A 14,756-nucleotide genomic window follows, 5' to 3' on the forward strand; every position below is an offset into this window, starting at 1 on the left:
AACAAAATAAAATAAAAAAACACTATTTTACATTTATGAGATATATGTTATTTATTGTATTTCTAAATAATATGAGAAAAATAAATAACATGAGATATAAATACATTTTATGAGTGATACAAATAGTTCGAAAATTGGTGCGTAGGGTACTTAAAGAAGAGATTTAAAAAAAATGTCTTTATCAAGTTAGTTGTATATATAATGCGTATATATGCGACTAACATACTTTATATAAAACAGTTTGATGATAAATGTATCATATATTTTGAAATATACTATTTACATTAAAAATTATTTACTATTTACATTAAAGTAATATTAAAGCAGATATTTTCTAATGGTTTTAGGAACGATACATATGTAATCATTTATTAAGAATACTTTCATTATTGATATAATATTAGAAACTTGCAATAATACAGAAGGCCCTCCTTCCCTAATTGGTAAAATGTGATCTACTTTTACTCGTGTTATCCGATAAAACATTATTTTAGCTTGATCTATTTCAAATGGCTCTAGTACAAAGAGAATGCCATGTTCTGGTGACGTAAGGAAAAATTTTATCGATCCAAAAATTACAGAATTTTCAGCAACTCTACAACGTACGCAGTAACTTCGTGTATTTGTCTGTTTATAAAGTAAAGAGGTATATATTTGGCCTTTAATTTTGGCTCGAGAAAAAACGTTTACATTTATTATTGAAATATTTATAGAATCCAATAAATACTTTTCATGTTCAGTAAATCTGAAAAATTGATTGCTTTTACTTAAACATAAATCAGAAGCAAAAGCTGGCTGGAATTTTTCATTTGTCATGACCTGAAGTCCTTGAATGATTTATAATTTATTAATAAGCTCTTTTCCAATATGTTTCGGTCCATGTATCATTTTAGCTAAAGTTCCAATAAAAGATTCAAAAATAAAGGCACTGTTACTCCATACCGGACCCCATCGTTGGGCATTTAATGTCACATGCAACAGCTGATGCAAGTTATATGTAAGCTCAGCCTCTCCGTACAAAGCTTCAAATTCACTCACAAATCGTGTAAGTAACATTTTTGTTTTTTCTAACTCAGAGATGTGTATCTGTTCTTGTAATAATAAATTGAGGGATATTACAAGTAGCATCCAGTGTTGAAAATATTTGTCAGGCAAGTAATTTTTTACAGCAAGAAGAGAATAAAATAGTGCCCAATATAAATTTTCGTATGCTTTCCAAAATTTATGTTTTTTTAATTCTCTAGGTAAACGACTAATTGTATTAGATGGTTTAATCTCTGATAAGAAATCATCTATAGAGTCTATGTGCTCTTTAATGTTCCATTCACCTAGCTTTTCCGTCCATAAAATAAGAATCTGTTTTATTATACCTAAACACAAAAGATGCATAAATTCTGCGAAAACAATAGTACTTTCATCAATACCTGGCAAAATATGAACTACTGTACGTCCTTTTATACTCTTGTTGATGTTATGAGTAAGTTCAGCATGTTTGCCACATGTAAGCATTCTTTCCTTTGTTCGTAGAGTCCATTCATTAGAACGAAATTTGTATACACGACGACGTGCCTTCCCTTGCTGAGGATTACGTATTTTTTCCGCTCGAATTTCACACGTGTGACATCCATTTTTACTGTTGTGATTTTGCATATTTAAAACCATTGCTCTAGCTGGAGCATCAGCGACTACAAGAGGAGCTTTTATCTGAGTTGTATAAGATCTGTTAGTTCTAGGATGAATCCATGTGAGACCTCCTTGCTTAAAGCAAGATTGCAATTTTAAGCATAACGGTCTCAGATATGTATTCATTTCCGGTTTGATATCAGCGTACCATATTCCTACACACATAATAAAAGAATGTCTCAGATGCGGTGGAATTTCTGCTATCGTAAAACATATCGGCCATAAAGAAGCTGTCGAGCTTTTTTTAATACAAGCTCCATCTACACTCAGCATAAGTGTAATATCGTATCGTTTTCTGTTATTATTCACTCTTTTATATTCAGACCCATCAGTGATATCGGTTATTATATTTATATTTGTATTTTTATGTTGAAATGTTTTGTCTAAAATATCAGCCAAATGCTTATATTCAAACAAGTATTGAATGTAATTTAAAATATCAATCTCAAAAAATGGAATACAGCCTTTATCCGAATTGCACGCATTACATAATACCTCTTTACTTGTACCATAATAAAATTGGCATACTTTACAACAATAATGTGTGATAACTTTTAAAGGAGGAGCCCGTTGTTTGACATATTTAAATAATTTGAATACAGTTTTCGGCATTCGATTCGGTTTTGGCAATGCAGACTTTATAAAATCTAAGTCAGCTTTTAAACAAATCTTTGTTTTGTTATTCGCAATATATGAATTGACAAAATTTAACACGGCAGTATCTACAGTCATATGACTACTGGAACAGAGTGTTTCAGACGAGACAGTATTGACGGTATTAAGTAACTCACTCTCGTTGTCACTTGTGCTGTCATTATCACTTTCAATATTATAACTTGAATAGTGTACAATTTGTTCAAGTAACTCAGCATTACGTACTATTTCTTCATTATTACTTTCACAGCGAACAATCTGTGTTGAAACAATCGAGGGTTCCACACAGTCGGTAGAAGTCTGATATCTGGCGTCATCAGTAGAAGAACTATAATTGTGTGTTTCACATTTAGAATCGGAAGATGTGTGATCATTATTTGATTTTAATTCATCAAAAGCGATAGTAGAGATGTCAGAAAGTTGAATGTCATCAAAAGAAAAAGCATCTCTTTCTGCCCAGCGTGCAAGAGTTCTATAGCTCTGCAAAAAAGAATAGTATATTTAATAATTTTAGACAATATTATCAAGCAGAAACAGTACTGTTATTTATAACAAACTGTTATTTATACTCATAACTGTTGTTTGTACATTGGATGCATTTAATATCCTTAAAATATACAAAATATAGTAGTAAAACTTACCCTTCTTTGTTTTACATTTGCTGGTAATTTCGCTTGTTCTATGTATGCAGAACGTTTCATATTCTAAACGGAAATGGGATTTATATTAGTCAATAACAATAAATTTGTATAACGCAAAGTATTAAGGTATATTTTTATGCTGACGCTCAGCGCCCAATTTCAGCGTCAAAAGACATCATGTGATTAAAAACTACTGCAATGATTCGTTATTTTTAATCACGTAATGTCTATTAACGCCGAAATTGAGCATCAAGTGTCAACGTGAAAAAGTACCTTTAAAGTTTTAGATTGTATAATTTTTACATCGTATGTACACATAACCTACAATAGTCATTTTGAATAATAAAATATTATATATTATAATAAAATATGAACAAGACAATTGCTCTTACTAGTTCTTGGTTATATGTAATTATTCGGTTTTATGTAATTATGTTACAGATATTATACGAATGTATAAATAAAAATCAAACAACACTTGACACTGGTCAGCATGTAACGTATAAAGGCCCTCACACACAAAATGACATAACTGCATATGCATAGCATAAGACCGTCTCGACCAATGAACATCTAGCATAAAGGTGCCATATTGATTTACATAGCATGCTCATTGGTCGAGACGGTCTTATGCTATGCATATGCAGTTATGTCATTTTGTGTGTGATGGCCATAAGGTCTGTTCTCAATTGCGCATTGCGCGTATGCGCAATTGAAAGTGAACATGTCCGAACATGATGCGTATTCGGTAAAAGACGTAGAAGTATTGAAGTGTGCTCGAAGTATTTGAAACTCTGCAAGCAAATAACCATATAGCATTTTATTTTTTGTAATAACTGTAATAGCGTGTGTCATTTGTGACAATAATAAGTTATAGAAGAAATTTATATACGATGTTTCTTGTATATTGTAAGGAAGACCATTCTTATCTCATTATCGAGGAAAACAAAGCGATCTTTGAGGATGGCGTAAAAAAAAATGATGAAATTCAATTCTTCCATTCTAACAAGATGTATACAGGATGTGTCATTAAACGTTCAGGTATAATATATAATTCAAATATAAATTTCCTAACCATTAACACCAATTAAAATATAACCTCAATATTACTATTTTCTATATTTCAATAATAATAACATAATATACATTATATATTGTATATACGTAATAATTGCATTGTTAAGTAGGAAACTAATATTTTGAAGTTGCATTACTTGGCGTTATTTATTGTGAATTGATTTATTTGACATAAATTAGCGATTTCATGATTATTGGTTTTATTTATTTGAGTATGATCGATATTATATAATCTGATCTTATTTCAAGATTGTCTTCAGTAATGTCTTAAGATATAATACCACTCTGTGATTAGTTGATGATGTTAAAATTGTACTTAAGATGATCTTAATATAACAATCGATTATGAATATCGGCTATATAACTATGAATATGAGTCATTACTGAAAATATTGTCTAGCAAGTATAATTGAATGAATTGCAATTCTCTAAATATTATCGTATCATAGACGATGAAAATGATCTAACAATGTAGAGGAAGCAAACAATAGAAAAGGATAAAGAGACTGTTAAAGTTTGTAAATCAGTACATGGACATTTACCAAAGAAAATGAAACGACAGAGAGTTCCTAATGTTCCATATTCGCCACCATTACCTGCCATAAAGAAAACTATATCTAATAAAAAAAGAAACGCTAAAAACAAGACTGTAAATGTACAATACATTATGATTCATTGCATGTTTGCAAAATTGAGAGTTTTGAAAGAAAATGTGCTTTTCTTAAGTAATATATTTAGTATATATTTTAATGTACTACTTACTTTTTATAGAACAAAGACAAGGCTAGTGATGTGTGCAATGCGAAAACGCAACAGCTTACTACTATATTATCTTCATCCTCAGAACACTTTTCAGATGAGGATAGATCACAAAAATCTAATGATAATTGTGCAGAAAATAATACAATTATTGCTCATGATTTGGTTCGTAACAACCTATGCTATTTATTACTTATATATAAATTTTTTATTTGTTAAATAATAAGAATAATAATAATGTGCTAGTCTTTAAATTATATTAATATATTGGATTAGTGCAAAAGTTTGTGCCTGATTTGTAAATAAAAAGTCATCTATACGAATCGAGCACAAACTTTTGAACTGATCCAATATATTAATATTATTTATTAAGATATTATATATTGTTGTAGACACAACATCAATCAATTACTCAATCAGCACATAACTCAACAATTGCTACACTTTTAAGACGACTCGAAGAAATGGAAAAAACAAATACTCATCTTCATACTCTCCTAAAAAAAAAGAGAGCATTATCACCATCATCATCAGGTAAGAAACATTTTAAGTTTTAGATATTATTATATTTATCGTATAAATTTTTTAAGCGTATTGATTAGCTGCAGGATAGAACATTCTTTTAAATTCAAGAAACTTCTGTATCCTGCCAATCATGCTTGAAAAATGGAACAAATATAATACGAATCATACACTATTATTTTATAAGAAAAACTACTACTCTGAAATGTGTGTATTTGTGTTTTATAGGAATTGAATCACTTGGAAATGAAGATAACGAAAACATACATGCTGAGTTCGAAAATAGAAGTAACATATTATTATTATGTTTTCTTTAATGGAAGTATATGTATAATATGTAAATACGATAAATGCAATTTTTATTTTAACATAATATTTTCTTCTAGCATGTGTAAGCACAGATTCAACCAGGAAACAGTTGAAAGATGTAACAGATACCTATCAACAAATCAAACAAAATAAAGCATCGTTTGAAGCAGGTCACTTATCATCTTCCTTTTAAATCATCCTTTTCAAATATACATTAATAATGTTACATTAAAATTTGAGATTGTACATTTAATTCTATATTCTATTTTTACAGAACCTAGGAATATTTCGCAAAAAAAATCTTGTAAAGATACGCATTCAAATATACTGCAACATAACTCACTTGAATCACCATTTGTACACTCTCAAAATGAAGTAGAGTCAGAGCGGGAACCGAATATAACAAATGATATAGAAGAACCTTTGGCAGATACTCCACGTCAACTTCATCAATTATACGGAAAGGATTTTAACGGAGAAACGGTATTTATATTTTTACATTTATAATATATATATATATATATATATATATATATATATATATATATATATAAACATATGTATATATAAAATAGAAACTATATATAGAAAATTTATTATATAAATATAAATAATTATGGCAAGTAGCTTCTCTTTTACTATAATAATAAAACAATTCTTTTTTTTCTCAGATATAAATTCGTGTATATTATTATATTATTATAATATTATACACTAATTAAATATAATTATTAAAAAATTCATGAATTTTTTAAATTCACATTATTTTCATTGTTTATAGATGATATTACTCGGAAATGATATTTTTTGTAAATCTTTGGTTCTACATTATGCTCTTGGTTCTTCATCAAAGACAACGCATTTAGTTCGAAAATTGGTGCTTGGCGTATTTAAAGAAGAGATTTTTAAGAAAGGACCTCATCAAGTCACTCTTACTGGTTATTCACCTCGTAATATAGGAAAGCAAACTGAAATAAAATATGATAATATCGATATTATTGCTAGATTTACAATCATAAGTAAATTTTATCAAGTTTTATTATATTTTATGATTTTACTGAAAATATTTTTATTGGTATTTTGTTATGTTGTAGAACATGTGATTTATCTTTTATTTTCTTTCAGAATATGCTAAAGCAATAGGAAAACTTAAAAAGTGGCCATATGTTCGTACCAAAGATCTTGAGAGAACGTTATCCCAAAGGATTGGAGAACTTAAGCGCGAAGCCAAATAACTATTAAGTTATAATCTTTATTTTCTGTGTTAAAAAAAAGAATTCATATTTTATATTTTACTATATATATAAATATTATTAATAACGTTTTGTTTTGTATACATATACTTTTTATTTTATAGTGGATATATATATATATATATATGATGTATATGATTATGTACTTTATGTTTGTGCAATAAAAACACAACAAAATAAAACAAGAAACTGTATATTTACTCATACACACTTTTATATGATCATATATAAATATATATATTAATATATTTATATATATTTATATATATTTATATATATTTATATATATTTATATTCATTTATATATAAGTGTATCTATTTATGTATGGACAAATTCGGTATATAATTTTGTATAATTAGATATGTACTATTTTTGTCCAATTATGTATGAGAATTTTTTTACCGGGTATTTTATTATGTATTTCTAAATTTTTTAATAAAAATCCTATTACAGTGATCATAACAATAATGTCTAAAATTTCAAGTTTTCGTTTATTTTATTATGTCTATAAAAAATGCTCCATTTTCCTCCAAGCTCTTAATTGTATTTTTTGATTGTAGATACTATCACTAAACTATCCTATAAAAATTATATGCTACTTATTGCAACTTTAGCTGTAATTATTATTAAACTGTAGCTATAATATATTCCTAGAATTCAATACTATATACGCTACTACTTGAGACAGTCATCATCTTTTTGCAACGAATAAATATTATAAATAAAAGAGAAACGTTGCTAGGACGAAAAATTAGAGAAATGTAATCTCGGAAATCGGTCTAAGGTGTGCTTATTTCTAACTCTTATTCCTAGTTCCGACTTAAGGGATTATTGGAAGTAATTTAGTATAGTTTTATCTCCTATCGTACAAAAAATATTTTTTGCACTCATGACGGATTTTAAAATTCTTTATAATGTTTTGTGTAATGTTTTTTTTGACCGTAATAAGTCATTAGAACAGTTTTTACGTCAAAACTACTTCTTACAAGATAATCAAATTTTAAAAATAGTTTCGGAATGTAATAAGAGATTTTTACTACATTTCAATCAAAGATTCAAGTCAGTGCATCGTATTAAAACAAAGTTTCTTGAAAAATACAGCCATTGGATAGAGGGTGTATTTGTAGTGAATTTCTGTAGCAATTTGGAAAATCGGGATCCATCTTTAAATGAGGGCTTGAGAAACATAGTAATGTAAGTCAAAATTTTAATATAAATTAATAATTAATAATAATTTTAAGTTAATCATGTTTTCTGACTCTAAAAATATAAATTTTTTTAATTACACCTATTTTTAAAAAATTAAAAGTTTTGACTTACATCATTATGTTTCTCAGGCCCTCAAATAGTAATGGAGGCAAACCAAAGAAGAACTTTGAAGAGTGCTGTGACGGTGCAAAAAGATACAAAATTCACGAACTCCGAAACAAATATTCCCAGAAACAAATTGATGCTGCTGCTTCGTCATTTACATTATTTATTGATACAGCTTTTGATGCTGATTCTGCTTTGGCACTGATAACACAAGCCAAACTGTCCAAATATCAATACGAGATTCTTCGAAAGGCAACTCAAGATATTGGTCATAATATATTTCCAAGTTATAGAAAAGTAATAGAAGCAAAAAAAAATGTTATCCAGACAATATCGATGTTACGGAAAAATCGGCAAAAGTCAGTCTACAAGACTTGCTTGATCACACCTCCAGAAGAATTATGGAAACCAAAACTCAAGACGATATTGAAACATTAGAAAAAGAACATCTTATATTGCATACAAAGTGGGGTTGTGACGGAGCTTCTGGTCAAAGCGAGTATATGCAGAAATTTTTAAATCCTGCAGTAGACATTTCGGATTCAAATTTATTCATGGCTTTAATTGTACCCTTAAATATGACACTTGAAAATCAAATCAAACATGTCTGGAAAAATTCTTGGCCATCTTCAACAAGATATTGTAGAGCTTTAAAATTTGAGTTTATAAAGGAGACACTAGACTTAATACGAGAGGAAAGAATTCGTGTTGAAAATGAAATAAAAGATCTTCGTGAAACAGAAATAAATATACGTGGACGGATTTCTAAGGTGCGACACATCCTTTATTTTATGATTTAATGATAGATGGAAAAGTTGCTCAAGCTGTGACCAATACCGCATCTTCAAGTAACTGCGTCATTTGTGAAGCCAAACCATCAGAGATGAACAACATATCAAGACTTCTAAACCGGCCATTGAATGAAAAAGCTCTTAAATTGGGAATGTCCACTTTGCACGCACGAATAAGATTTATGGAATATATTCTACATTTAAGTTACAATTTAAATTTTAAGTCGTGGAGGACATCAGAACCCGAGTCGAAATTTAAAACCTACTATAAACCTCATACATGGTTATTTGTGCCTCTAATAATGTTCCTTGACCTACAAGTTCTATCTTGAAAATGTTATGTCTTCTTTCGGCCTTTCTTTAATCTTGTTGTCCTAGAAAACCCTTATTTTTATTGATGTTAAATATACAATTCCTACTTTCGTTCTTACAACTCCTATCTCTTTTGAATCTCCAAATCTTATCGAAATTTCTAGCAATAAAAATATTAATATTCAATCTATAATTGAGTTCAATTTCTATTATTTCAGATTAATATAATAAATGTTATAATATAAAATAAATAATAACAAATAAATAGTAAAAAATATTTTTAAAAATTAAGTGCAACTCAGTATTATATTTAGTATTATAAATAACTAAAAATTTATTCGAATAAACAAAAAACAATTGAAATTCAAAATTTTATTTAATATTTTATTACATATTTGACCTATAATTCGAAATTATTTAATGTTCTATTACCACATTTACTTTATTTATATTTAATGCATATCTTAATTTCAATAAGCGCAATACATTAATTATGTAATTTACTTAACTGCAAATAGATATTTAAGAGATAAGTGAATATTATTTATATAATATTTGCTTATAGTAGCCTAGTTACAGTTAAGCAAATTATAATAATTAATATATTGTTTATTGAAATCAAGATCCATACATTAAATGCAAGTAGAGTATATGAGATAATAGATTATTAAGTAATTTTGAATATTTATTTTCTAGAAATACATATTTATAGAACCTGGAGCCTTTTTAGAGGTTCTCAGTAGGTACTCTTTTGAGCTTCCACATGGAAAAAACGGCAATAAGTAACAATTTTTAGTATCAAAGGAGGGCAATAGCCAATGTAATGTTATCTATATATATGAATTAAAGCTTACATTGGTTCTCCAAATTCGACAAAACTTGTAGGTTTAATCTAGGCTAAAAATTTCGACTCGGGAAGCCACTCGATCTATCAAAGATAAAACAAAAAAACGTATTCAAAGTCAATTTAAGGAAAGAGTTGGTATACAAGTTGACATTGTTAAGCAAGGAACAGGAACAATAAATAATGGCAACACTTCGAGAAGATTTTTTGGAAATCCTACTGTAACAGCTGAAATTACTCAAATTAATGAAATACTTATAAAACGACTGGCTGTGATATTAGAAACAATTAATTGCAATTTTGCGATTGATGCAGACAAATTTGGTATATATGCTCGAGAAACAGCTAATTTAGCTATTTCGTTAAATTCCTGGTATAACATGCCGTCCACTGTTCATAAAATTCTTATTCATGGCAAGGAAATTATAGAATCCGCAGCTTTGCCAATAGGTTCACTTTCAGAAGAGGCACAAGAGAGTAGAAATAAAGATTATAAATACTATAGGCTCTATCACACTAGGAAGTTCTCTTGTTTGGTGACAAATGAAGATGTTTTTCATAATATTTTAATATCATCAGATCCATATATCACCTATCTGAGTCCGAAACCCAAAACTAAATCACTTCCACTTAGCGAAGAAGCAAAAACATTATTAAAATAGTATATAAATATATATATTTTTTTAGTTTATTATAATATTAATATATTATGTTATTAATTATATACTGTTATGTTAATAATTATTATTAAGCAATAAATTATAAAACAATTCTTTTTTGTAACGATTATGGGTATAAGTATAGATTAATAACTTTTCTTATTTCATTTCTATGTCAAATATGTCCTCCTATAATTCCTATTATTATTTTCTATATAAAATTATAATTAAAAACAATAAATTAATTAAATATATCAAGAATTCTGAAGTTATGAGGTTTTTTCCACATTTCCATCTATAGTGCACCACTGTGCGACGCAGAAACGCGACAGCTACGTGACTTTCTAGAACAGGAACTCGCGCTCAAATATTTATATTCAGAAAAAGTATATGCAACTTAGTAAAGAGCGATTTTTTTGAAAAATGGTTAAAAAAATCTATAAAAACGTGTACTTTAATTTTTTATAAATTTTTAAGGATTAAATTGCGAAATCTGGCTCTTTACTAAGTTGCGCAGTTATATAAAGAATATATTTTTTTTTAAACCACGACAAAATATTTACAGATTCAAGTTTAAATAATTCGAATAATCAACCAACGTCAAGAATATTAAGACAATCTAAAAAAATGCTTAGCAGAAAGGATGATATAAATAGTAGAACAGAAAAAAAAGAAAAGTTTGTTAAAATTATATTTATATAAAACATTATCTTTTGATAATCGTATTTAAAATTTACCTATAAGTGTATTAGGCTATACTTATTATATATTTAAAGTGAATATATAAATTTATTATTTCAGTATCTCCGTTTGGTCCTAAAAGAAGAAAAAGCAATTGTTATGTCCTACCTGGGAAGGGCGGTTGGATCATAAATCATGCACCAATGGTAAACTCGCAAGACAGGATTTTATGAGGGATCTGTCTTTGCGAGTTCGAACGGATTGGTTCCTGTGAACGGGTCAACGACGAATCAATTTTACTCCGTTTTACAGAACTCCGTTCGATGATTCTCTTTTTGGTCTGAGATAGCGATCTCAATTACCAAGGACAGAACCTAGTGCGATCTTTGGAGGATGTAGAAAGTTATGAGGTCTTAATGAAAAAAAAAAAATGTAAATGGATTTACAACTTATGAAAGGAGGATGTTAAAAATAGGTCAATTTTGGCCCATGGTGTGGAACCAAAACTACACATGGTTTCTTATAGATTTCATACCGTAGAATCACGTGATAAAGTTCGTTTTTCTCTAGACAGCGGGAAAAGTACGGAAAAATTGAAAAAAGACCATAAAAAATGCAATTTTCCGAGCTGGTTGAAGTTTGGAACATTCCTGGAGCGATTTTTTAAAATGATTTGTCGCTTTTTTCCTTCTGCACGGAGAAAGTTCCGAGGCTCTCACGCGACATGCAAAAGAGATCGATCCGATACATGCGTCGGAAGACACCCTTAGCTTGGCGAGAATCATTTAAGTGATTTTGGGGGTGGTTTTTCGACTGTAAGGGTGTCTTCCGACCAGGGATCGGCATCATCGATATTTTCAGTAATAATTACAGCTTTGATTAACAATTACTTAGATAATCAATAATTAAACTCGAAAATTATTTGATTACTCGATTAACCAATAATCAAACTCGAAAATTATTTGATTACTTTATCAAGCAGTAATCAAAAAATAAAATTTTTGATTACTCGATTAATCGGTAATCAAACTCGAAAATTATTTGATTACTTTATCAATCAGTAATCAGAAAATAAAATTTTTGATTACTCGATTAATCGGTAATCAAACTCGAAAATTATTTGATTACTTTATCAATCAATAATTAGAAAATAAAATTTTTGATTACTCGATTAATCGATAATCAAACTCGAAAATTATTTGATTACTTTATCAATCAGTAATCAGAAAATAAAATTTTTGATTACTCGATTAATGGGTAATCAAACTCGAAAATTATTTGATTACTTTATTAATCAGTAATCAAAAAATAAAATTTTTGATTACTTGATTAATCGGTAATTAGAAGAAAATAATTTCAATTACTTGATTACTCAATAATCGAGGTCTGATGTTGAGTAATTTTTATTTTTTACGTTCTCCCAAAGATACAATTCGCTTTTGACAGTACTCTTTTTTCAAAATTGTCATCTGTCAGCCGATTAAATTTTGCAGCATCAAACATGGTGGCAAAACTGAACATTCTTTCGACTGGAGCCTTTTGCTTATTAATTAACTAAAATAATCAAGAAACATCAGACCTCGATTATTGAGTAATCAAGTAATTGAAATTATTTCCTTCTAATTACCGATTAATCAAATAATCTAAAAAATTTTATTTTTTGATTACTGATTGATAAAGTAATCAAATAATTTTCGAGTTTGATTACCGATTAATCGAGTAATAAAAAATTTTATTTTTTGATTACTGATTGATAAAGTAATCAAATAATTTTCGAGTTTGATTACCGATTAATCGAGTAATCAAAAATTTTATTTTCTGATTACTGCTTGATAAAGTAATCAAATAATTTGCGAGTTTGATTATTGGTTAATCGAGTAATCGTAAAATATTTTTCTGTGATAAATAATTAATTAAATAATTAAATAATATTAATTTATTATTAATTTTTTGCCGATCTCTGCTTCCGACGCATGTATCGGATCGGTTTCTTTTGCATGTCGTGTGAGAGCCTTGAAACTTCCTCCGTGCAGAATGAAAAGAGCGACAAATCATTTTTAGCTTGGCTAGAATTGTTTCAGTGATTTTGGAGGTGGTTTTTCGGGTATAAGGGTGTCTTCCGACGCATGTATCGAATCGGTCTTTTTTGTATGTCATATGAGGGCCTTAGAACTTCCTCCCTGCAAAAGGACAAGAGCGACAAATCATTTTTAAAAAATCTATAGGAATGTTCCAAACGTCAACCAGCTCGGGAAATTGCATTTTTCATGGCCTTTTTTCAATTTTTCCGTACTTTCCCCGTTAACTAGAGGAAAACGAACTTTACCACGTGATTCTACGGTATGAAATCTATAAGAAACCATGTGTAGTTTTAGTTCCACACTATGGGCCAAAATCGACCTATTTTTAACATCCTCTTTTATTGGTATGAAAATAAGTATATTAATTCGCGCATTTACAAAAATGTAAGGCTAGTGTTACGTCTGGTCACTAGACGTGTGTAGAGAATTCTGTAATATCGACTATTAGCGCGAAATTTGAAATGTCTCCTTATTTTTTAGTCACCCTGCATTCACTGGGTTTACTAGGGATACAGGAGGTAACAATCTATCGTATGAAAAGGATATGAATAAAATTAAATAAAATAGATTAAATTAGCTTACCTAATTTTAATTAGGAACAAAGCCTTATAGATACGTCTTAATAATGCAGATATTACACTGCTAAATATAAACCAAATAACTCAGTGTTTTCAACTGAACAATGCAGAGAAAAATAGTATGTAGAACTTAATATGACCTAACAGTGAGTCTGCTGGAAGAGAACTGTCTCACGAGCGATGATGTACGTTGGTCCTCTTGTGGTGGGGAGTAGGCCCTCGAGAGTATCGCATAGATTTTTAATCGTCACATCGGCTTCTTGATACGTTGGAATATCGTTTGGCTGGAAGTTGATATGCAGCTCGTTTTCGTTTATAGAAGATAGCCGACGGATAAGATGGGTGTCTGGTAACCTTTGCTTATTTTATTCTTATCTCTTTACTTATTTGTTCAATGCATTGTTCAATTATGCAGTATTCTTATAGCTATAGTATAATTAATATTTTTATAACTAATAATACAGTTAACACTAATCATAACTTCAATCTTGCTCTTTGGATGAATTTTAGATGGACTTGTACAGATCTCTTTAATAATGTTCTGTTTTTTGAATTTTACCATTGTCGGGACATCACACTAGATCAAAATACAATAAC

General features: G+C 28.8%; 3 protein-coding genes across 8 annotated transcripts; 2 read left to right on the forward strand and 1 right to left on the reverse strand.

Moving 5' to 3' along the window:
- Positions 1 to 226: 226 nt before the first annotated feature.
- LOC137000156 (uncharacterized) lies at positions 227 to 3,515 on the reverse strand. Of its 2 annotated transcripts, XM_067356090.1 has the most exons (4): positions 3,371 to 3,515; positions 3,252 to 3,299; positions 2,979 to 3,041; positions 227 to 2,817 (listed from the first exon to the last, which is right to left on the reverse strand). In XM_067356090.1, the coding sequence occupies exons 2-4, from the start codon at positions 3,294 to 3,296 to the stop codon at positions 838 to 840; spliced, it is 2,088 nt and encodes a 695-aa protein (XP_067212191.1). In that variant the 5' UTR covers positions 3,297 to 3,299; positions 3,371 to 3,515; the 3' UTR covers positions 227 to 837. The 2 variants fall into 2 exon arrangements, with proteins under 2 accessions (XP_067212191.1, XP_067212192.1); XM_067356091.1 differs by lacking the exon at positions 3,252 to 3,299.
- A 178-nt stretch (positions 3,516 to 3,693) lies between these two features.
- On the forward strand, positions 3,694 to 7,087 carry LOC137000158 (uncharacterized). 5 transcript variants are annotated; one of them, XM_067356099.1, is made up of 9 exons: positions 3,694 to 4,019; positions 4,505 to 4,710; positions 4,827 to 4,979; positions 5,207 to 5,348; positions 5,565 to 5,624; positions 5,723 to 5,815; positions 5,920 to 6,128; positions 6,427 to 6,664; positions 6,771 to 7,087. In XM_067356099.1, the coding sequence occupies exons 2-9, from the start codon at positions 4,606 to 4,608 to the stop codon at positions 6,878 to 6,880; spliced, it is 1,110 nt and encodes a 369-aa protein (XP_067212200.1). In that variant the 5' UTR covers positions 3,694 to 4,019; positions 4,505 to 4,605; the 3' UTR covers positions 6,881 to 7,087. The 5 variants fall into 5 exon arrangements, with proteins under 5 accessions (XP_067212200.1, XP_067212198.1, XP_067212202.1 ...); XM_067356097.1 differs by having other exon boundaries at positions 6,427 to 7,087; XM_067356101.1 differs by lacking the exon at positions 6,427 to 6,664 and having other exon boundaries at positions 3,695 to 4,019.
- Positions 7,088 to 8,539: 1,452 nt separating this feature from the next.
- Positions 8,540 to 12,234, forward strand: LOC137000184 (uncharacterized). The gene is made up of 3 exons (XM_067356139.1): positions 8,540 to 9,324; positions 9,890 to 9,894; positions 10,213 to 12,234. Exons 1-3 carry the CDS (start codon positions 9,013 to 9,015, stop codon positions 10,820 to 10,822), a joined length of 927 nt encoding a protein of 308 aa, XP_067212240.1. The 5' UTR covers positions 8,540 to 9,012; the 3' UTR covers positions 10,823 to 12,234.
- Positions 12,235 to 14,756: the final 2,522 nt, after the last annotated feature.

Source organism: Linepithema humile, chromosome 5 (genome assembly GCF_040581485.1).
Source record: "Linepithema humile isolate Giens D197 chromosome 5, Lhum_UNIL_v1.0, whole genome shotgun sequence".
NCBI lineage: Eukaryota > Metazoa > Arthropoda > Insecta > Hymenoptera > Formicidae > Linepithema > Linepithema humile.